Source organism: Musca vetustissima, unplaced genomic scaffold (assembly GCF_032173495.1).
Source record: "Musca vetustissima isolate MV318-11 ecotype Yass unplaced genomic scaffold, APGP_CSIRO_Mvet_v1 utg2750, whole genome shotgun sequence".
In the NCBI taxonomy this organism is placed as follows: Eukaryota; Metazoa; Arthropoda; class Insecta; order Diptera; family Muscidae; genus Musca; species Musca vetustissima.
The window spans coordinates 485,240-510,857 of NW_026884925.1; the positions used below are offsets into that span (position 1 = coordinate 485,240).

Consider the following 25,618-nt stretch of genomic DNA (forward strand, 5'->3'; position numbering starts at 1 on the left):
TCACAGTTGAAGGTATTGTCGTGCTGATATCACGGGCGCTACACAAAGACCAGAACTTCTCCCTCTGCAAAGCACAATATATCTCAGGAGGAATCCTATGATCAGTGCCAGTGGCAAGAACGATGGTGTACATTTCGACCCAGTGCCGGTCAATGCAGAATTGTCCGGGTCCCCATTCATGCGTTTCGAGCCCTCAAGACCCAAAAGATTTGGCGAAATAGTTGTTGGTGGTCCAATGCTGAGGTATATACGGTTCTGCACATTTTTATGAAAGACGTGCAGAATAGAGACCTCGCACAGCAGCAGTATACTGGTTTGATATTTTGGCATGGCTTGGAAGAATCCCTGCAGCACCTGACTGTGGGGATAAATATCCAGGGATGACACAGTGCCGGAACCTTCGCTGGTCGTTTGTGTAATCCGTTGAAATGGTGTTTTATAGACCTATATGAACAAATAAGATAAAAATTATATTTTTTATATTTCAAAATTGTTTATTTAGAGACAAATTTAAATTAATTTAAAGTCAAATTAAAGTGAATTTAATGATATTATACCTATTTAAGTTACTACTCCTTACCTTTCTGCCATTTATGTACCACGTTATGTTTGCTGCAGGATACGAAGGCCCAATTGTGCAGACAGCCTTAAAGTAATCGTTGGCGGTTATTGTTTTCTTTTCAACCTGCATGGTGGGATCGTCTTTTGGTAATTCAATGACCTGCATATGAGCCGATCGGATGTCTGTGTGGAAGAGAGGGGCATCTTCGGAAACTTCACATTGATAACTGCCCGTCAATTCGCGTGTAACGCCTTTCAAGGTGACTGAGGTTGCATCTGAATTTGAGAGCTGCAATAGAAAATAACAAAAAGCGCGATAACACACAATGGGGAATATATTATAAAACTGAGTGAAATAATTTTGATAACACAAGAAGCAACATAGAGAAATAAATTAACAAAAAAATCAGCGATTAATGATCAAAAAAATCAGCTAAAAATAAACTCGACGCTGATAAGACGGCACATATGCCTACATCAGGCGGTTGGAGAACAATTAATTTCTGTTGAATCTAAGGTGTTATTTTTTTTTGGAATAGTCAGAAAATCCATGAATATGTTCAAAATATTACTATGGATTTATGAATATATTAATTTTAATAACTTGAAACCAGATTTGTATCGTATTTCAGACCTCATTATGTAAGCGCAAGTTCTACATTTACGCATTTCCTAATAGTAGCTTTGGGTGTGCTCTCAATTAAATTTCAGTCGTCAATAGATGTTTTATTGTAAAATACAATTCAATATAAAAAACTTTTATTCGCTTTGTTGCGACATTGGATGTGCTTCTAATAAATTACTAGATTATGATTTTTTACACATCAACATTAATATATACAATTACTATTATTTGATCGATTTTCATTTTCTTAATTATCTAACGTTGATTGGTAATATTAACCCTTTGAGCCCCGATTTTTCCGCAATCTTGGAACAAATTTCTGTTCACAGATTTAATGCAACTAACCTAAATAGGATATGCACAAAATTTGACATCGCTACATCCCTGCATTCGGGAGATACAGTACATTATTTCGGATAAATTAAAGTCCAATATAAAGAAAACCAAATGCAGAATCGACAGAAAAATCATTTTAAATTATTCTCTATATTAATTTTTACAAGAATCAAAAATAATTCCGATGGCAGAATTCGTACAATTCGAATGCGACGCGATTTAAAAAATTTGGACTGTATACTAGTACTGTACACAAAATTACCCTCTTCTCTATATTAAAAAAGCTAACACCTTTACCAAAATTTTGATTTTTTTAAATTTTTCTTTTGATGTGTGTCGTCCATAATCAGGTCTTGGCATATGAAATCCAAACAATATATATCTACCATATATCTATATCTAAATATAAGCTCTAAAACACTTTGTTGCCTGTGAGAAAGATTGGGCCACAAAGGGTTAAAAGTACATTTATATGGAATAATGTCTTGTACATTAACGGTACATTTCAACAGTCAACAGTTTATCTATTTCTCATTAACGATAAAAAGGAAGCTATATTTGATATGGAAGAGAAAAACAGAAAATATGGGAAGAATTACTTTGAAATGTAAAAAGTGAAATTTATTGCAGAAATGCTCAAAAAAATACATTCACATGTTTTATCGATTACCAGAAAGCTTTCGGCTCCGTCAAGCATGACAAGTTAATGAAAATACTCAACTCTATAGGAATACCAAGGAAGGAACAGCGTTATATAAGGAAATTGTACTGGAACCAAGCAGCAATGAAAAACCCATCTCAAAAGGGGTAAGGCAAGGGTGTCTGTTATGCCCACTACATTTTCATATATACTCTGGGAAAATATTTCAAGAATCACTCGAAGGCGAAACTTTCGGAAGTCATATCTGTTCTTCAAAATTGATTGAAAAACTTGCACATACAAGTGAGAAGTATGGAACCAAATTAATATGAAGTAAACAAAATACATAGTGATTAGCAGGAAAAATACATACATAGATGTAGCGCTAAAATTCAAAATTCTGAAAAAGAAGTTATAAAGACACCTCAAAAGAAAACCAAATAAGAGAGATGCCCTTTTAAAATACCAAGAACTCTTGGTATAAATGTAACAACAAAAATGCTAAGTTTGGTCAGTTCTGCTATATGGTACCAAAGTTTACGAAAGTTGGCCGCATTCGAAATGTGGATTAACGACGAGTACTGAAAATACAATGGACCTCATAAACCACAAACGGCAAAGTACTTAGAAGAATGAATGTAGACCGGCAAGTAATAAAGATAATAAAAATACGCCAAATATTGTATCTTAGGCATTTACTGAGAAACACCAAATATGACTTCCTAAAAGCTTTAATCAAAGTCAAAATTGAAGGGGAAGGGACTTGAGGCAGAAAATTAACATCATGAATCACGGACTGGAAGTGATTAAATGACGAATATACAATTCTACATGCAGCCAAAATCATTGTAAACCAACAACATCGGATAACGGATGAGTAAAAACGAAGAAGAAGGTCCACAATATCTGACCTAAACGAAATAATTCGTTAGTCGTTGTAAGCTAAGGCAGAAGTTTTTTCGGGACTTCTAGATACCGTTATTATAACTGATATTTCCTTAAAAACGATGTCGTTAAAAAATTAGTTGGACTTACGTATATTTTCGTCTTATAGATGCGAACTTTTGAACGAGCAAGGATCTGCTGCTGATTGATTTAAAAAGGAAAATTATGAAAGTAATAAAATAATATTTAAATGTTTGAAGTTTTTAACAAACCCCCACTGTGGTGGGTACACGGAGTTCTGTCCGGTCATTTCACTTATCACCGAAAACATGAAGGTATATGGCATGTTCGTACAATTTTTTATACTCTATTGGTATTGTATTTAATTTGTAATTAAAATTTTGTTATATTATTTTATTGTTTCTGATTGCGTGCAACTGTGTCTGGCTTGTAGTGACATGTACACTTCATTAAGTACCAACGCTGGAAGCCATGTTAACATAATAAACTACCAGTTCGACTACCTGACTGCCCAGGGCGAATGTCGTGAACGGTGTAGGCCCTTGCCGCCGCTGTATCGATGTGTTGCCAAATTCTGACAATATAATTTATGAATAGCATTCGGTAGCTGTGGCACAGCATTTTCCTATGGCTTTGCAGCTTACCCTTGCTATTGGCGTGCCAAGGACAGAAATTGAAATATACATAAATTTTTAAATTTCAATTTTAGGTGTGACCAATTTATTGTCTATAAATTTAATAGAATTTGTGTAAATTAAAGCCTGAAGCTTTTTGTTGTTAATTTGTAATTGGGTTTTGGCAGCCGTAGCGGCGCCATTTTCTACGCAGACAGGTGCAAATGTTTACAAAGGAATTATTATTTTTTACTTGTTTGTCGTTCGGTTCAACTCCATTACCTTTTACAATCAAGTGTCGACATAGCCACTTCACAAGTCGACAGTGAATATGGGCCTAAATTGAAAATTTATGTTGTAAAAATTTCGTTACCGCAAATTTTCAATTTGTCTACCACCCTTGCGGTGTTTCGTGCAGTGAAATGGCCGCAAACGAGTGTCAGCCCCAATCATGCATGCACACATTCATATACACCCGGCAAGTATAGTCTGTGCAGGAAATGGCTAAAAGAGCTTGTGAACGACAGCATTAATGGATGCGAGACCAGGATTTAGGAAGGAATTGATGAACTTATGAATAGAATGTCATAACCTAATAGTTAATTTTGAATGTCACTTGGCGATTTTAGGATATATTTATGAATTACTTGAATATTCTTTTGTTGTTGTTTTTTTTTTAACTTTATGTCAGATTGGCCTGGTCTAGAATTTAATAAAAATTATTGTTGCCATTCAGATCCCTGTTAAAATGCATACGATTCCAATTCAACATATTGTATGTACGATCTACGATGACTGTATGTATATACCAATCCATGACATCTCCATGCACCAGCTGTAAATGTGTTTCGACCACAAACAAACCCTTTATCAATTTTCGATAACTTAATTAAAACAAATTGAAATTTGGTCAACAATGTTGGTTTTGGTTTGAGTGCGTCGTGGTTATTCGTGTTATGGTTGTAGACGACAAGGGGGTGTTCCGTGACATGGAATATGTTTTTGAATTTATCCCATAAACACTCAGTATGACACTCCCATTTTGTTGTCCCATCCCATTCAGTGTATGCGTGAAGTTCGCATCGAACCATCCAAGTGGTTAACGGACACTTGTTCTCAGCGCCGTCATGCACACATATTGTTAGGACGAATGTATTGAAAATATAAAATAGTTTTTTTGAATGAATGACTAGATTTTACATAACTCGAAATAAACACTAATCTATGTATATCGATTCCTAACAATTCACATACATAACTGGATTTTTGTTTTCAACGAATATGGAAACTAAACTGAATTTTTCGGGTATCTTCTCATCCGCAATCAATGAATGAACCTCAGGGTGATGGTATGTCAGCTGCAACCATGGTTATTTGTGTAAGCCGCATCGGGAATTATGAAACGTGCATGATATACCGCGGGGCAATATTTTTTTTCCATACGAACACTACTTGAACACTATCGAACAAAAGGTTTGATTGCAATTTATATGTAGAAAACAGCAATATATATTTTTGTATAGAAAATATATACTATATACTTGAAATCGAAACACACAAACATTTTGGCAAATTAAAAAAAAAAAACTATATATAGAAAATATAAAATCTAAATACAGTTTCGAACATACAAAATGCAACAGCGAGTAAAATTATGTTTAAGTCCGGTAATTTTATAAGTATTTGTCCTTTTGTAAAAAAGGATTTAACTTTTCTAAACCGAATTTGGAACGAACTTGCTTTAGTTTGAAAACTTATAATTGAAACAATAAACGGCAAAAGAAAAGTTACCGTTAATTTGAAACAAATGTAATGCAGTGGCTCACTACTAAAATTAACAGTCTGTAAGGTTGAAGGGCGTTTTTATTCTTTCACAACGTTTATACTTGGTATCGATCCTTAACAATGACATCTCTATGCATTTGAAATGAGACGAAACATGACTTAAAAATTATTTCATTGCTCTGCTGCATAGCATTACCATATCGGACATTTTACCCTACTTGAAATGTGTCTGCTGACAGCTGCCTAATGAACTCGATGAACATTCCTGCAAGCTTGCCTACCGACTGAAACAAGCCGACACCAGACGGCCCAGCTGTAGTTGTTCTTAAGGCTGGATGGGAAATTTACATTTTGTTGCAAATGTCGCCAGTCTATGTCGGCATATGCATCTGCAAGTGATATCTGTTCGTGGTGTGCCGTCCTGTCAAGAGACATTTTATGCGTTTTCTAGTGGGCATGGAATGTTATCCTTGAGTGGAGAAACTGCATTGGAGCGAGAAATCTGTAGTTAAACTTCATTATTGGAAAATGCAAATTTTGAAAAAGTCAGACACATTTATGTATGTATGTGTGGAGGTAGTTATGTTTATCATATGTAAGGAAATTTCGGATAAAACAAACATTAGGCGCAATGAGATTTTGGATTTTCTAGAAAAATATATTTCAGTCCCTATTTTGAGCACATAAAAACCAATTTCTAAAAACATAAAAAATATAATTTATTTACTAGTTAATTTTATATTTGATTCGAACAACACACTGTGCGTGCCATATCATTTCCCTTATAGATTTCAAACCATATTTACCCCACAATAGTCCTTGCAAGCCATAAGAACTTCAAGTGTAATGATATCTGTGACTTGAAGTGATTATTGTTGGTCTGGGAATGACATTTTACACTAAAATTAAACCTGGCATTTGTATGGGGTTGATGGCCCCCACAATCAGGGTCACTGTAGGTGTAATGCTGATGCAATGCAAACCTCCCCACTCTCTCCCGCCAACGATGTCAGTGTCACTGGCGTTCATTTATTTTTGTCTCCTGCGATATGCAATCATTTGACTGGATGTTGGTTGGTGGTTGGGGTCGTGTCTGAGCTTTTCATTTGAATTTTAAACATACTTCAAAAGATTTTTTTCAACAGCTATGACGTTTTTTTAATTAATTTTAATGATTCCATTTTCACAGCAATGCCAAATCCCTAAACGTGCAATGATTGTATGCTAGGTTGGCAGCCGACTTCGTTCACAGGCTCTAACAGCCGCTGGTGTTGGTGGGGAAACGTTAATTGTCGTCGCTACTGTTCTTGTTCTTGTGGATAAGTCCTTGTTGTCCTGTTGCCAACCAACGCCATTTCATGTTGAAGTGTTGATTACTGTGATTTGTAAATAAATTTTTTTATTTGATTTTGTTTCACTCTGCTTTGGAGCTTGTGGATTATTCTGACATTTCGGAGACATTATTCTAAGTAAATTAATTATAATGAGCTGCGAGATGGTGGGAAGAGAATGTGTTGCAGGGCCCACAATTATTCGGTATTAGATTTTTTAAAAGGTAAAACAAATAATATATATATTTTTTTGAAATCTTGTGCGCATACTTTGCTTAAGTCTTGCTGACAATTCAAAAAAAGTAAATAAAAAAAGCTTGCGATAGTGAGAATTAGACTCATTGACTGGACATTATAATATATTATTTTCGTTGGATCGTTCCTCTTGAATTCCCCTCACAGTTGTTCAACTTTCATAATGGTATATTCATAATGGTATATATTTAAGTAAAGCGTCCTGCTTTGTCCAAACTGGGCACACCTTAACATTTATAGTAAATATGAGGTTGGGGAAAAAGAAATCCATACTTTTTTCGGCAGATGACTGTACTCGTAAAGTATTGATCAAATAATTTCAGATTTATGCTCGCTGGAAGGGTGAAGGGTGTTTGGTGCATTCAGTTCTGAGTTACAATGGAAGTGAACAAAGAGAAAATTCGGTACATTTTACAGTTTTTCATTGACAAAGATGATACTGTAACTGCTAATTATGTGCAATTTGGTTTCGTAGATTCCGTTCAGGATTTTTTGATGTTAAAGATACACCTCGCACAGGTAAGCCAGTCGTCGAAAATGTCGAAAAAATCGGAGGAATGATTGAAGTTGAACGCTATGTTAGCAGTCGTAACCAGGAGCTAAAAATCGACCACAAAACTATTTTAAACCATTTACAATTTACCAGAAATGGCCAGAATTGGCCAACAGTAGAGTTGTCGTGTTCCACAAGGACAACGCTAGGCCACACACATCTACAGTGACTCGCCAGAAACTTCGGGAGCTTGGTTGGGAAGTTGTAATGCATTCGCCAAACAGTCCGGTCTTGGCACCAAGCGATTATCATATTTTTCTTGCATTGAAAATTTCTTTAATGATTAATACCAATTTTGGTATTTAGGAAAGATTGTGAAAATCGACTACTAGAGTTTTTTGCAAATAGAGAGCGGGACTTCTATGAGAGAGGCATTATAAAGTTACCTTTAAAATGACAAGAAATCATACAACAAAACGGTGCATATTTGACCCAAATCGGACATTCCGAAGCATATTAAATAAAGTCCTATAGTTCATATAAAAATAATGGATGTTTTCCCAACCTAATATAAATGTAGTGCACATATTGGGTACATTCATGATTTTTTAACACATAATAGTATGGTGATAGTCATTTTTGAAAGCTAAGTCAGGCGTGATCCCATTTTGTTCTTTTTTTGAAAACACCAAAAGTAAGGCAGGGAAAACTATAGTTTCGGATCTCGCTACAGATCCTCATCATTTCTCTTAGTTCTTTGTTGAGAATATTCTCCCTAGAAGCTATTTGTTACGTCATTACAGAAAACCATTTATTCCCAAATGACTCCTGTAATAATTTGGAGTACCTAAGTAACCAACAATTCCGCCTTCAGAAGTTCGTTGATGCCTGACTTTGTGGTTAACAAGGTATAAACATTATTCAAAGTTGAGCTTTGATTTTGTTAAGTTCAAAGATATGTAATGATTAGGAAATTGCTTTTAAATTTTAAGTTTAAAAGAGAATAAACATGTTTTTTTTATAAAAAGTATTCAATGATATTCAATGCTTCAGCACATCACATAATTACTGATTAATTGTAGACAAAAAATGTCCTAGGCATAATGTAAATTGACTAGTTAAACTCGAATCATTGGTTATTGTTTTACAAATTTACACTTTATTGTGTCACTTCACTGTTGAATATATCGAAATGACCTTATACAAATGTTTAAAAGACATGTTCTCAGTCGCCGTATATAGCATATTACATTAGCACGAATTCATTCACCTCTGAATTTATTCAAATTTATTTTATTAATTTGGCAAAACATATCCTCTATTCATGTTGAACGATGTGTTGGCGTTGTTCCGCTATAGGTGATGTCCAGGTGGTTGTTCAATATTGACATTAATCATTACTACAACCACCAATAACCACTTATGCAATCCAACCACTCACACTGAGCTCAACCTCAGGGTTGCCACCATAGCAATGCATTTTGCAGACAAAATGAATTTTTGTAAATGAGTCATGGTTTATTTTCTACATCTATACAGGACAATGCCTCTTTAAAGTTGTTTTTTTTTTCGTTGGCCCAACAAAATGTCGGTTATTTGTGATTTTTGTTTTGTTATTACCGCTGGAAGCGGATGCTGTTGCCGTTGCCAATTGCGATAGTTTGCTGAGCTTCTGCTTCTGCTGCAATCAACATTGCTTAACCGCAATTTGGCCAAATACATGTGATTGGTTTGTTTGCTTCAGCCTGCCAAATTCACTATCCGCACCTGATCAATACCAACAACTGTGGTGTATGTGGACATTAGGGTGAACCAGTAATTTAATAAGAAATGTTTTTAATCAATATGTTGTCTACTGAAAATATGTATTTGGGCAATATTGCCAATTTTTTAATATTCTATTTTCAAAAAAATCGTTTTTTTTTTGTTTTCGTGGTACATCAATGATTTTTGGTACACATATAGAGAAAAATGTTTTGACTCCAAAACCGTTCGCGATCAAATTTTTGGTTGATTCGCGCAAAAGTTATCGAGGTTTTAATTTTGGACATAAGAAAAAAAATCTTAAAATTACGCGGTTTATTATATTGAACAAAAACGTTGATATATATCTTCCTTCGTAAAATAAGAATATGAATATATTATAATAATTGCGAAAAAGTTGCACATCTTCGCGAAATATGAGAAAAATAATAAAAATATAGGAGAATACGTCAATATTTTCATTATATTAATCACATGTATCAACCTAAAAAGTAATTTAAAAATATGTACATAACATGATGAATCAAATGATATCAAAATCACACAACTCTGTGTAGCGGTTTGTAAATTACAGCGATAACAAAACTAGATATTGAGGAAAAATATTTGTTTTTGGTTCGAGGAAATAATATCATCATATTTATTTTTTAATTTTATACAAGAAATTTCAGAAAAAAAAACATGTTAGGGTTATTTTTCTATTTTACACGAATTTCGCCGAAAAATTGACATATATAAAAATAATCACTTCTTGTGTATAAGTATACACGTTGCGGATTGTAGCAAGACCCTTCCGATAAATCTTGGGGTTCTATAAGTAGGAATAAATATTAAAATAAAATTAAAGTGCGTCTAAATTGCGTAATTGTCAAAACCATTTGATGAGCATGCGGTTTCCAGGAAGTACTGAAGTTTATCTTCCAATCCATGTATATTTTCCGATATTTCAATTGACGGCTAAGATGTACTACACTTTGCACAGAAGTACCCAAAAACTCTCAAAACGCGAATAATTTCCGAATACTCCGTATGCCATTAACGCGCATCAGATTTCGGTGTGCACCCTAAAAATATACATCGATCTATACCGATTTCAATGTGATCCATTAAGAACCATGGATGACCCAGCTTACACTATTTTTGAGATAAATTGGGTTCATCTTTCTTTCGGCTGAAGTTTTTAATGTTCTGTTTTCGAAAAAGATCAAAATCCGTATCGTGTCATTTATTGAAGCGGAAATGATCCACAGAAAATGCAATTAAATCCGCGATATTTTCAAAAACTTTTTTTTGTCCAATTTCGTGTTTTCGAAGGCCAGTTCCCGCCGTTCTAGTAGATAGATTTTCACGAAGAAGATTTTATATCATCCGAAACGTAAAAAACCTTACTGATCGCGGGTACCAATATCATTTAGTTGACAGATCTAAAAATTTGGCCCGAAAAATAGATTTTTAAGAAACTTGATCGCACAAGATTTCCACCTTCGAATGAGTGTTACTCTGAAGCTGTGCATACTAAATACACAAAATATATATCAAATTACTCAGATTCGCGACTACAGTAATCTTATAAACGATTATTAGAAATTCCTGTTGGCGTATTAAAAAACACTCAAAATCGATCAGCATCATTTAAAGGTAGATGCAGTTAAAATTTTGAAAAGAAGACAAGACAAGAAGACCGTGAATTGTGTGGCTCAGTCACAAATCGATAGAAAACATAAAAAAACTGGTTCGCCTCAACCGGTTTTTGCACATTTTTTCGCATTAAAGTAGACACAGCTTCCACCACCAACCGCAGATCAATGAACCCAAAACTATTCACATTTTTCATATAATTAGATAATTCCCGAGTTATTAAGGGGTAAACCTCCGCTCCAGATATGTTGTCATAAATTATTGGATCGCAATGATCGAAACAGCCTATTGTAAATAAATTTAACATTTTTATGTGGAGAACATCATTGAAAAGGCAAATATTGGAAGCACAACACAAATGTGGTAGCCACATCCATCCATTTAGGATGGCTTTGGAAAACATTCGTTAAGGCACTATAAACAGCAACAGTAGCGTAAGCAACAGGGACATAAACATGACTATCCGTTCAATAAACACAGTTTGTCCGTTGGCACACAAAGACCCATTCACTCGCATTTAAACTCATCCATTTAGCCATGTCAAGATTGACACATATGTACAAACACAATCTGAACATATAGTTACATACACCTTTCTATGAGTGTGTGTGTGTATATTTGTATTTGCGAACGCAAGTGCATATAGAGAATTTAAATGAGGCTGATGCGGAATGATCTCTGCAGGAATGGTAAGTTGTGAATATAAAACTCAAATGTTCTAGGTCAAACAGGTCGAACATTTTATCTTTGGCAGAATGTCCACCATATAACAAATATGGGGGAAATTTTGAAATTAGTTAAATGATGATGTTTCAAAAATACATAAAAAGATTTAATACATTTTTGGAAAGAAAAAAAGTTAATTTTTTATTTCAAATAAGCTGATAAGTTCAATGCATTTTTTTAAATTGCAAAATTTATCTTCATTTAAAAATATACTCTGCGTTTAATTGGATCTAAATAATGTTACATACATATCTAGATATTTATGTAGATTTAATTTTCTGTATCTAAGAATAATGTGACAAGACATTTGCCAAACTTTCGTTTCGTATAGTCGTTGTCCTATATTTTTCAGTTAGAAATGAGAAAGGATTATAAAAGGACATGCAAATGTAGTCACACTCCTAAAACCGAACTCATACTGTCAGCAATGGTCATGTAATTTGGGTTTAAAATGGACAAGCTATACCCTCAGAGTGGTGTATGTGTGCGTTAAAGTTGGCGGAAGCTATTTAAGTAAATGAGTGGCTTCCGGACCTTTTAGTGTCCTCGTCCAACACAGTCGCTGTCTACTTATCATGAATATACATGCACGTCAGTTCATATGAGTATATGTGTGTGTGTTTTTAAAATTTTTTTTGTCAGAACTGTGAAAATAGATGTTAACTTTAGGATTTGTTTGTATTTTTCGTAATTTAATTTAGTACAAAATAATCGTAAACTACAATTTTGAATATTAGAATTACACAATTCACTTATTGTCTAATTAAATGTTCATATTAATTATATGTTTATTACATTTTATTATTTTTGTATATTAAGACATCTTAAATAGACGAAATGTTGCATCAAATTGAAATGTGGAGCTGTTTTTGAAAACAAAGGTTCATGTATGCATTTCTCATATAAGGGATTAAAAAGGCCCTTGGATTAATATATATTGCTTTGTTCACCAAAGAATAAAACCGAGTAAAGTTTTAGACCTTCCGTTAAAACCAAATACTTTGACTGCAATGATAAACAATTAATTCAAGCACTATCATGCCATCAAGGGAGATCATGAGTAACGCCGGTTTTCTTTTTAATATTGAGCGGATGAACGTAAAATCATGAAAATATATCGGGAGTATATTCAAATTAGAACCAATCTAGACAAAAATTTAAATATGTCATTCTGTCAAACGGAGAAGTAGTTGACAATAAAAATAAAATTTCAACGTGGGGCACCTTTGAACAGCGCTCATAAAATCTCGGTTTAACATTTTTCCGACCCGCAACCACTTTTTTGTATTTGGCAATATTGTTCTTTATCTGCGTAAACCATTTTGGGTAGCTTTTTCAGTTGTCGACAAAATTTACATGACTGACCATGTTTTCGCAGTGCAATGGTAAACTTTTCTCTCGTTAAACAATTTTTTTTGCATTCCAACAATCATTTCAAACTTAACTAAAGTATTTTCTTTTATATATATATTACCTACTAAAAAAATTATTACAAATTTCCGTAAAATGTCACAGGTGGGGGAACTTTGAACTAGAACAGTAAACTCCAGTAAAAAACGGAGTTTTTAACTTTCGGCATCGATTTCTCAAAATTTCAAATTACATATGTACCTATTAGTAAAAATTTATAAGAAACCACAAATTATAAAATAACAAATTTTGTGAGGCTTGAAAGAAAAAAGTGTTCAAAGGTGCCCCCCCACTACTACTTTCTTCTTTTTTAAATTAAATCTAAATCTCGTGCTATACTCTTCTAAAGACACGAATTAAATTTATTATTAAATTCGAATCAAGTCGTCAGGGTTTTTGCAAGTACAATTTTACAAGTATAATTTAACCATGAATAAAAGTTAAGTTCTGCTGGGTCGAACTTTATAACCCTCCACCACGTGGGGTGCATTCAAAATTCGTTAAGTCGATCGAGACATTTATATGGTAAATATGTTATTTTGTTATGTGAATTTGGATCGATCAAAATATACCAAAGTACTCTTAAAAATACCGATTTGTTAATTTTTGATAGGAAGATTTGACGACCCATACACATTTTATAAATCAAATTAGAGCGAATTCAGTTGGTACACTCGTATCGAATAATAAGTGTACCATTAAATGGGGGCTACACGGATAATTGGACCAATATTGATTATTTTTGGTAGTGAGATAAGAATTCAAAATATAAAATCACTGTTAATTTGGTTGAAGCATATATTCCAGCTCCCCAACATACCGAAGTTTAGGATGTAGAGTTATATGGGGGATTCCCTGAAAAGGAAGATATCGCATACCGAATATTAGGGGGTTCCTCAAAACATAAGTCAATACTACTAATATGTCGTAGACAGATCTGATAGCCAAAGTGGATCCAAAATACCAATTTACAGCTGATTCTGTTAAAAGTGTCTAAACCCCCTATGGGGCTACACCAAAACGTGGTGCAATTCCAAACATACTAGGAGTACTAGGGTTCTTTCAGAGCGCTATTTTAAACATTGCGATCTCTAACATGATTTCAACGATATATAATTTTATTCCGATCATGAATATGTATACTTTTTTGGGTATCCGGTGAATATTTCGAGGTGTTGCAAACGGAATTTGACTCGCCAGAAACTTCAGGAGCTTGGTTGAGAAGTTTTAACGCATCCGCCATACAGTCCGGTCTTGGCACCAAGCGATTATCATCTTTTTAATAATTTAATATTTAATATTTCAAAATTTGCCATACCAGTTACCGTTCAAATCGAACCGATTGGAATATGTATACCAACATTTCGCTTTCATTTTACTAAAGTTGCTACTTCATAGCAATATGTAGACAATGAGGATATTCGCGACAACACCAAAGACATTGGATATTTTGCATTCCAACACGTTGAGCTTATGAGAATGCCAACAGAGATGTTTTAAACACTTTAAGAGCCTCTTGATGCCATTGTTCGGGCACTTTTCCCTGATATAGCAAATGACCCCTCAATATACTGATGATACCGACGAATACCTGAAGTGCCTGTGCGTGTTCATGATTTATAAGCTTACAATGCAATACACCGGCAGTAGTAGCATCACGTCAATCTACCATTCCCGGACGACATGTTCGGCCAGATATTTGTGTTTGTTTGCACGTTTTGTAGGTAAAGAGAACCAAACACCGCCTAAAGTGGATTTAGTGCTACTAAATATATTACAGATGCGCAGGAGCGCATATTTAGGTATGAGTAGAGCGCGGCAATGGAATGTGGTAGTAGTTGATAGATGGGTGTGTGTGTGTGTGCAATATATGGGTGGAAAAGCATAGATACGATGAAATGATGTTACTGCAAAACTTACATCGACATTGATGCCAGACACCGGAAAGACCAGTGTCGGAGGTGACTCTTTTGGCACGTAGCGATAGAATTCCTCGGTACCAAAATACCAACGCACTGAATATAACGCCGCCTGCAAAGAGAAAGAAAACACAAACACTCACTAGTACACAAGATATGAAAGAAAAATGAAGATGAACAGCGTCAGTTTAAGAAACAATTTCACTTGCAATTAATTTAATTAGGATTGTTTTTTGTCTTACTTGAAAGTAATATTTTATTCGTGAAGGGTACAGAGTGAGTGTCTAGAAGGACTTTGGGATGAAAACTAACTTTAAATGTAAACACTTATAGAAAATGTAATTTACTTTTACCATTTAAATATATTAATCAGTCGAATATCGGCATATTTTAATCGAAAAACGATTAAATTTAGAAATGAATTTTGAAGTTATGGCATGCGTATTAATGATATTTGTACTTCAATGTCTCACAAAACATCGGATACCAAGATGAACGTTTTATTAATCTGTTATTCCCATTTCTATACTTCGACTCAGTCAACTATTTAAATTAGATACAACTATTTTTATTTCTAAAAACAAAATTGCTGTATATGTCTTCACTTTGTATCATGCTTCCTTCTAAGGTTCCCCTATTTTAGTAACAGCAACATTGTTTATCGTTATAAAATTATTTAAAGTCATCGAAGTGGGCTCACGTCCAACGTTTCATTCTTCCAACTTAATTACAATAATTCTTTGTCGTCTTTTTTGTCAGTTTCGATACCCTCGATGTCTTCAAAATAGTAAATAAAGTTTTTTTTTGTGCAATGTGAAATTATGTTTAACTGACATGTTCTATATGTGCCATCGCAGAGATGCGAGAAGGTAAACTATACACTTACCTGTTCCAGGTCATACTGACACGACAGCGTTGCAGCATTGCCCATAATAACAGCATCTGGTACGAATATTTTTAGATCTTTCAGACAATCAACTGGAAAATAAAAACAAAAAACGACATCGGGTTAAATTTATGGCACAAATTAAAATAATAACACATTTTTTGGGATAATTAATACGAATAAAAGTGTAACAGTATGCATTATTTAATTAATGATAAAAAAATCTCCCCAAAATTAAGACATTTCTGAAGCTACGCTTTATTGTAAACATCACCAATAAGATAGTTATCTTTTTTAAAACTCATAACATGTTTTCAATAATCAAAAATAATGTCGCACTGCATTAGGAAGGGAAACATGTGGTTAATATTTATTTTAAGGTTGTTTTTTTCTGGGCTTTTTATTTTATTTCCTTACCATTTCTGTAAAAATAGGTACTATTTATTTCATAAATCACTTTATTACGAAAAAACGAAACTTGCGCTGTAATTGTTATGCAACGCATATGCATACGTCTCTTTTACGGTACGCTTCTAGCGTATACTTCATTTTTTATCATTACGAAACTCATACGCTCCCACCTGCGAAGTGGGCTCAATAATGAAATTTCATTTGGCGGCAGCCATGGCCACAATTAAAAATCCCAAAATAAAAAAAAATAAAAATGATAATCTCTCTCTGTTACATGATAAATTAAATGTAAATTCATTAAAGCGTTTAATTATTTAATCGTAAACGTTAATGAATGACGCGCAAATTGACAAATTTCATTATTGTTGGCATTGTGTAATGTCACGGGTCTCCTTCAATTGGCATTGTCATAAGAACTGACAGATAATACTGTGCACTCACGGTGGATGTGTGGAGGTAAGCGCTTCAAATACATGCAGTGTATGACATAAGTATAGCGACAAACATTGGATTAATGATGAAATAGCACACGGAAAAAATTAACCTAATATAATTCGCTTAAAGTACAAAGAATTTGTACAGTTTTTAGGGATATATGTGGCACATATTTACTTAATAAGGGTAACCAATTAGAATTGAATAAATATTTGATTATATTGAAAAATGAATTTCATATTTGTTGGGAATATTTCTTGAGTGTAATAACGTTAATAGGCTCGATTATGTGCCATTAAAAGTAGTACTTATATGCCATACTAGACAAATGACATACGAATTTTGCATCTGTGCTTGACACCTCATTAACAAACGTGAATTTATGGAAAATATGATAAGTGTTCGATCTATTGAAAATAAAACAGTCATTTACCAAACAATGCACTGATAAGGCACTTGCCTGTACACACACACACACGTTGACAACTTCAATTTCATGAACTCACCTGCCACAAAACAAGAGCAATTCATATCAATGGGCTGTTCATCATATAGACGTTTGGTATATATGTATGTATTTTTAGATGTATATGCATATATTAGTGACAATATTAATTTATTTATAATTTCAATTAAAAATTACAAGTGGTTACGGTAGAATATTGAGAATAAATTGATTTACTAAACTGATTTATTGTACACTAATAAATAATTATTATATTTAATTTCAATTTATAACTCATGCTAGTATTAAGAACAAGACCCATAATTATAGTGATTGGCACCACTTGTGTGCTATAAATGGATCTAAACGAATGTTGGTGGAAGTGGCTATACATATATGCTGATATATCATTATGGTTATCGGCTCAGAAAGTGATTAAGTGTAGCTATATGCTTCAGATTACTATTTTCTCTTTTGTAGTTGTATTCCCTCATTATTATTTGATAATGAATAAATTATGCTCCTTAAATCGGTGGGGAGGGACCTTCAAGGGGACTATAATTTAAATTGTCTACTACTAACCTACAATTAACAAAACAATTTTTAATAAATAATTTTTTATATTTAATTCTGCTCCCATAATATTTTGGAAATATTTGTTTGCTCTATAGTTTACAAATCAATTTATGATTTCAAAGTTGTTAGTAAAAATTTGTACCACCCACTATGTTAGTGGACATTGGCACCATGAAGTATTATTGTACTTACCACATATACTTATATCTGAAATTATTATCCATATGCCGAACATCCAGCTAAACCATTGATATAAACTTTTCCTTTTTCCAATCATTGTGAAAGCTTATATTTTTATAAATTTAAAACCTGGAAAGAAAAAACAAAAAATAAATAATATAATTAAATTATTTTAATGTTAGCAGGCATTTTTAATAAAATCTACGAAAACAATATATATATATATATGGCTTACGTTTAATATGAATTAAAATTTAGTACTTATTAAATGGTTTACGTTTCGAGCACTTCGGGCCTTTTATTTACCTTTTTGTAATATCAATATAATATGCTTGTAACGAATGCACTTTCATTTAATTGTATGTCATATGTGTTTATGTAAATACATACAAATAATGTTTGAGCATTAATAATCTAAAAAAAATCATTGTCTTTTGGAAGAGTCATATTGCTATAATCGTATATGTAGAGTTTTTATTCGTTTAAATTTATTTTCTTAAAATTGTGCGATTTTGTTTTTCATTTATAAAAAGCGATGACAGCAGGCGGAAAACACATATTATGCGTACCTTATTTTTAACAATTGAAAAGTTGTACATTTCTTTTGCGACAGAGTTTCGTATTCTGTTGAATTTTTTATGATGATGTTTAAATAACTTTTTTAATTATCTTTTCAGAAACATAACAATAATAATAACTACAAAAGTGAATCCATAAAACAGAAGCATCAGAGGAAACGACTAGCAATGATCTGAAAATTTTTATGCCCTGCTGGTGCCGGACAGAGAAACCTGCAATGTAGTGGACTGACATAAAGTGAATCGTAGTCAAGCAAGTATAACCTCATAAAAGGACATAGCATTTCTCCAACAGCATATGAACACACCTACACACATATTTTCACAGCCCGTTGCAATATTATTCTCTGCAGGAGATTGTCATTACATACCAGATTGTCTCTGTGTTGCCAATATTCGGAAAATTGGACATTTTATTTATGTACAACAAATTATAAATATATCATAAGATGTATAATGTAAACTATTAAGTTGCAAAACACAAGATGGATACCTGAAATGCAGAGATGGAATCTCGAACTCGGTAAATTTTGGTACTATTTTATTTTCGACTCCGACGAAAATAAAACAAAATACGTTTATAAAATGTTTCCCAAAACTTCTAAGTGTATTTTTCAATGGAAAATATACATATATTTGCAAACTATATAAAATATTAAAATTTAAAAAGCCAAACAAATAACGAGAATAGGTTCTTACATCTGAATTTACTTTCGCTTGCTTCATCAAATTGGCTAAAAGTCTATATACCTTGCAGTATTACATGCTGAATTTCTATTGATAAAAATGACTCATGGTCCCAGCCACTATAGAGTGCAATTTGAAATTTGACATTTCGGGATTGTAGACACAATTATTGTCAGTTATATTTCTTTTTGAACGTTATGATCTATAAAGTCAAAAACATACCCTGAGATATAAGCGTATTATATAAACATTATATAATGAATTTTGCAGTCTATAAACTAAGGTATTATTCTTTTACTGATATACCACATATATTCGTATGTATAAAAATATATTTATAACATGAAAATAAAATGAGATTTGAGACTGCATATACATATATCGTCTATGTACTTAAAATTTTATGTTCCTAATAATATGTGAGAGAATAAGGGTTTATGTTTTTTGAATTAAAAAGGGGCAAAGCTTAATTAAATGAAGAATAAGACAAAATATAAATGTTTACGAGTTGTCATATATTTAATTGGATACATATTTATTCATAAAAAACTGCGGGATGGTGACAAAATTGACATACTCGCCTTGTAAATGTATATATATATATATATATATATATATATTATCGCAATTATCTTAGTAATTTTTCTATTTGAATTGTAATTTTATGATATAGATATATGGACAAAACATGAATGGTATCAAAGTATTTACTATTTTCAAAAATTTAAATTGCATATTTTTTGTTATTTTGAATAGTTTCTATATATTATAAATATTACATATTTTTCAATCGAAAGAATCGAAAACAGAACCTTAATGATTACAAGAATCAATACCAGGAACCCGTTATGATTTTTTCCGACAACTCATCAAAATCATCAACAATCTAACGAATTGCCAACAAACAATGAGAAATAAAAAAAGAAAATAGCAATGAAGGGTGGCAAAGTGGAATTTTCGGAATTTCAATTTTTGGTTTCATTGCAAAGTTAGAAAAAAAAAAACAATAAAGAAACAACATGAAAATTGAGAATGAAAGAACTCACGATTGTACCCGTTTCCTTTATTCCTATCTTTCGATATTCATACTTAAACAACTGCATAACAAGACACAATACAATGGAAAACATGGTTTGAAAAATCACAAATTGGGAAAGTAAAAAATCTGTAAAAGTGCGTGTGTGATCTACAAGGAGATGAAGTATTCATCAAACAATGCGGAAACCTTTGAATCATTACTTTAGACTTCCGTTTTAAGTGATTTGGAGTCGGATGTTGGTTTTTCGTTTTCGTTTTTTTGGGCTGCCTCTATTCTTTTATCTTTTCTTTGTTCAAATTACTGAAGTCAGATTTGTGCTCGTTTGCTTTCATGCTTTGCTAAGTCTTCTTGCAGTTGATACTCAATCAATTTGAATTGCACTTGATGCCTCAAGAGATGACAATCATTTTAAAGTGAAACAAATTATATTTCGATGTGTGTCTGTGTGTGTTTTAGTACGTGTGGTTGTACAGAATGAAAAGGGGGAGTGGTGTATGTCATACTTCGAGATGTTCAAGGCCTGGGGTCTATGTGAATGTATTGTCTTACTAGAGTACTACTTTCATTTTTTCAGTATTTCTTTCGCAAAACCTATCATCCATTTTATTCGGTAGATTCATTGGGTGGGCGTGACATCATCTGTCATTTTTGTCACCACCCAACTTTGTGGTTTGAACGGATGTTCCTGATATGCACCGTGGTAAACACATTTAAATGGAACCCTTTTTTTAAACGGACGTCTTTAGGCATTTCAATATTCTCAAATTTTTTGAAATGCAGAATATATTTATGTGATCTGACGAAAGTAAAATATAAGTGTAGGAAAAACATTCAAACATTCAACTTTGAATATAGGATATATAAAATATTAGAAATATTATATTATAATAATATTATTAAAATTTTTTACTTATGTATTTACAGAAATTATTTTTTTTTAATTAGAAATATTAAAAAGTCTACATTTGCTGTAATTTGGCATTTCTAACATATAACTAAACTCGTTCAAAATTTGTCTAGATATGCCGACTCTTTGATAAACAATCCGTAGAAAAGAACATGTCATCCGATTTTCAAAATGTCAGAGTTTTTCTATTATTTCGAAACTCCTTGGAGTCTGACATTTTCGAACATTGTTTAATATTTACTTTATTTTTGAAGACGCCTTTCTGGTTATTTCAGATTGATCAAGAAACTTCCAAAACTAAATACTCTGAATTTGGTAAAAGCACATTTCGATTTACGCAAAACCACTGTTTTTAAAATCATTATGACTTCGTTATGAATACATCATCCGGCAAGTCATTTTTCTTCCTGCTCCCATCTGCTGTGTCAGATGATGGAATATTTTTCGAAATATAGCCTTCCATGCCTATTACAAATATCTCTTCATTGTTTATAGAATTGGTTTTTCTACGTTTCCATCTTTCGTAAAACGTTTCACATTTGTAGGATGTTTATGTCTTATCTTTTGAGCAAGTAAGTGTTTATTGATTAAAGGACCCGGATACGTCTCTGTGACGCCGACTGTGACTATGGCGAACATGCCACACAGCGAAGACAACAGAAAAGACATGTGTGTTTGTTTGCTAAGCAATAAAAACACTCTTACAGACATTTGAAATGTTGTAGTTTGGTTTTATTTATTTCTGTCATTCGTTCATTTAACATCATGAATGGATATTTAAATGGATTTTTGATTAAGTCCTATTTATATACTCGTATACTGGCAAAGTGGGTTGTTTTGTTTATCAATCATAAGAGGGTCATGACACAATGTGGAAACTATCTGCAAAGGGTTTCGCCACACTCATTTGTCCAAATGTAGCAAAAATAATATCATATCCTTTGAATGTCATCTTAGGCCACATCATTGACCACAGATACGAATAATTTAATTGGGATGATCTCAGTCACAACAGTGCATAGAAGACATCAGCCTCCATCAATGGGAGTTTACGCATATAGAAAAGAGAAAATATTTCAATGGTTCGAAGTTTCATTTATTTTGGTATGGCACTTTTGCGATTATATCAGAAACTCTCATATACAAATATTTCTATTTTACTTATTTTTTTTTTTTAGATTTTAGCATTAATAATCTAACTTTTGTGGTGTACCATGTAGCTGATTTTATAATTCCCGGCCAAGGTAAATGATAATCATAGTAACCACACTGTAAAATCTATTTATTTTTCTTTTTGTAGGATGTACGTCATTTGAAAATAACCAAGTCTCGTCCGTTGACAGGGAATACGTGCTGATGGAAGAGAGTAATTCTTAAGAACAGCATCATTTATAACACTTAAATTCACGAGTAATGACATAGATTGGCATGGACATGCTGGTAATGATGATAAAGAAAAATACGATTTACCTAAATTATTTGAGATTTTAATGGCAATAACAGCTGAGACACCAAGAAACAAGTAACCTTGAGAAAATTACACTAACATATTTATTTTTTATGTGCTAATATATGTAAGATAATTTTGTTTATAGTTTTTTACATTTTGACTACAACATATCATATATATTATATACAAAGTTATCTTGAATAATTGTGATCGATATTCATATTACAATGTGTAAATATTTTATATATTATTAAAAAAATATATAAATGCTACACCCTTGTGTCACAAAACAGCTCGAACATGCTTGCTACATTTAGTTGTCCTACCCTACCATCTAAATAATTCACTTTTGTCCACAACTCCCTTTCAGACATAATACCTTTTTGATAACGAATTATTCAATCTATAAATCTCGTTTTTAATTAAAGTTTTTTTTACTTAACCCTTCCAGCAAATTTCAAAATCTCATTCATTTTCCCAAATAAACCATTGTCACATAACGAAAATCTCTAATTTAAAAAACGGACGATGATTAATAGCAACGCCATCGACACAAACGAAACGCAAGGAAAACTTTCACAAAGTAAAATGTACGCAAAAGTTTGACCCACAAGTAAGGGGCTTAACTTTGTTCTGCATTTACGAGGACAGGAAGTTTTTACGCTTCGATGTGTGCGCGTCTTCGGGAAATATATGAATGGCCACCCGGTTATTTCTTTGGACAACAAATGAAGCATAAAAATAGTTTTCTTTTCTTCAGCTAAAGTGTATTTGGACAACAAGTTGAAAAAATCCGTTTGATAACTCCCCCACCATTGGCGCTAACAATGTTTAGGGTTGCATCTGTATATTTGAACACAAAGGAACAATCATTGAATGTTCCCGTTCCAGTCGCCATGAACGGATCATTTTGTCGATTTTTTTGTTGCTGCAGTCAATGACCGATAGATAGAGAAAGGAAGACGGGTGGTCTTAAGAAAACCCCGGTATTACCGAATTCTCAACTTGCAAACAGTAATATTTCATGAGTGACTCATTGCATGGAAGGAAGTGTTTGTATGTGACTTAAATAAATCCTTTGCGTATATTTGTGAAGGGAGAAAAGTCCTTGTGGAAATGGAATCACTGATGGAATACTGCAATTTCTCCAATAAATATAGGAGAGGATTTAAGGGAATTGTTCGAATTCATTTCAAATTACTGGCTATTGTTTGAGGTACAAATGTTTCATAGCTCAACAACTTGTTAAGAAATTTTAAAAGGATAACATATGAATTTCAACGTATAAGGTGGAGGAATACATTTTGAAAATGCATTATAAAGAATGACAATTTGAAAATAATTATTTGAATTTGAATAAATAAAGGACATAATTAAATTAAAATAACCATTTGCAATGACACATTTTTATCCTCGGAAAAAGCAATGTCAATATTATTGATCAAGTTCTAATGTGTTTTAAATAGGCCCATGTATATTTTAGCTTCGCCTTCAATCATAATCTTTTCCAAATAAAGGTCTAAATTAATATGTTTTTCCTGAGGGAATCAAAGGACTGCAGTTTGGTATTTATTTTATCCCATGGTGCAAGATTGTATCCAATTGATTTGTATCAGAGTTGTTGTTGTTTTGTTGAAAAAATTTTTAAATTAAATCTAATAACGTTTAGTCATATGTATTTACAAAATAATCTACATTAAAAAAAAACATATATTTTGAAATAATTTTCTATTCAGGCTCCGAGTACTGATAAACTCGACATTACCATTAAAGATACTAATTTAATTTCCCTAAACTAAAGTAAAATCAAAGTTTGCAACGTCGCGTTTTTTATTTAAAACTAGAACAGAAAGTAGACAACCCAACCAAAAAATAGAAAACAAATAAAATTTATATATAATATGATGTGATAGATTAAACGATTGGCTAGGTAACCTTGATCTTTTGTAATATTCATGGAACAGTTACAACTTTTCTACTGAAATTAAGATTTCATTCACTTCTGTATTCTGTTTGAAAAAATTACCTTTCCCAACATATTCGAGTTTTTATGTAATTTCATAAAGCTTCTCGTTGAATTATGATTGTGCTGGTTGATAGGAGGAAACGAAATGAATGAGACTTTAAGAGATTTCTACTTGAGTATAGGCGTATGTACACAAGTATGCCGTCTTGTTTCAGCATTGCCGTTTTGCTGACAACAACATACAAATTAAACCAAAAAAAGAAATAAACAAAAACGAAATGAAACCACAAAATATGAGTTGAAAAGGTTGGCTGCCATAACAAAGACAAAAACAGAGACTCAGGTGGAATGGTTTCGCAATCCTCATATTCGTCATTGTCCTCTCGTATAACGTGATGAGTGTGTGTGTGTTTGTGTACATATGCTATTTCATGTGTCATTGTATTGTGTGTGCGTGTGCATGCTTGCGTTCAAAGTATTTATGCAACAATAACTTTATGAGTATTTCATAACATGAAATCCTGTCATAAATTTCAGCTGGTTGCTTCATATGACGTTCTCGTTGCTGTTGTTCTTATTTTTTGGTTCGCAATCTATGAAAAACAATGAACAGATGAAAGGAAAAACTTAAGTGAAGTTTAATGAAGTTGGTTGTTAGCACTGACGTGATGAAAATTTTGACATATCAATTTCAACCAAAAATACATTTTGAGGTTAAGTAATCGAAAAAAGAAAAGATGATATCATTTTCAAATTATATCTCGCAAAGGATCATTAATATCATAACAATTTATATATATATATATATTAAAAAAGTATCGTTAACCTGTGAAATACGATATTTTAAAAGGAAATCCATTGTACAACGTTGAATATTTTATCTATTAATCTTATATTTATGATTAAAATATAACAGGATTACAAATATATTAATATATAATGGAAATTGGTGAAGTTGTATTATCACTAAGAATTGTTTTTAATAATGTTTTTTTTTATATATCATCACCCCAATGTTCCCTCTTTTATTTCGCATATCTGAAAGTGGAAATATT

At 32.6% G+C, this 25,618-nt stretch overlaps 1 protein-coding gene across 1 annotated transcript; it reads right to left on the minus strand.

Annotated features, from left to right (window-relative positions):
• LOC133332014 (uncharacterized) lies at positions 1–23,495 on the minus strand. The gene is made up of 5 exons (XM_061540398.1): positions 23,411–23,495; positions 15,890–15,981; positions 15,005–15,115; positions 581–850; positions 1–444 (listed from the first exon to the last, which is right to left on the minus strand). The coding sequence occupies exons 1-5, from the start codon at positions 23,493–23,495 to the stop codon at positions 1–3; spliced, it is 1,002 nt and encodes a 333-aa protein (XP_061396382.1).
• Positions 23,496–25,618: the final 2,123 nt, after the last annotated feature.

Bases quoted from the DNA above. Each gene is read 5' to 3' on its own strand.
- LOC133332014 (XM_061540398.1), bottom strand. From the start codon at position 23,495: ATGGCGACTGGAACGGGAACATTCAATGATTGTTCCTTTGTGTTCAAA. The intron at 15,982-23,410 runs GTGGGGGAGTTA...TTTATTTTCCAG, and splicing joins AAACATTGTTAGCGCCAATG to TTGATTGTCTGAAAGATCTA. The intron at 851-15,004 runs GTAAGTTTTGCA...TTTCTATTGCAG, and splicing joins TGTCTGGCATCAATGTCGAT to CTCTCAAATTCAGATGCAAC.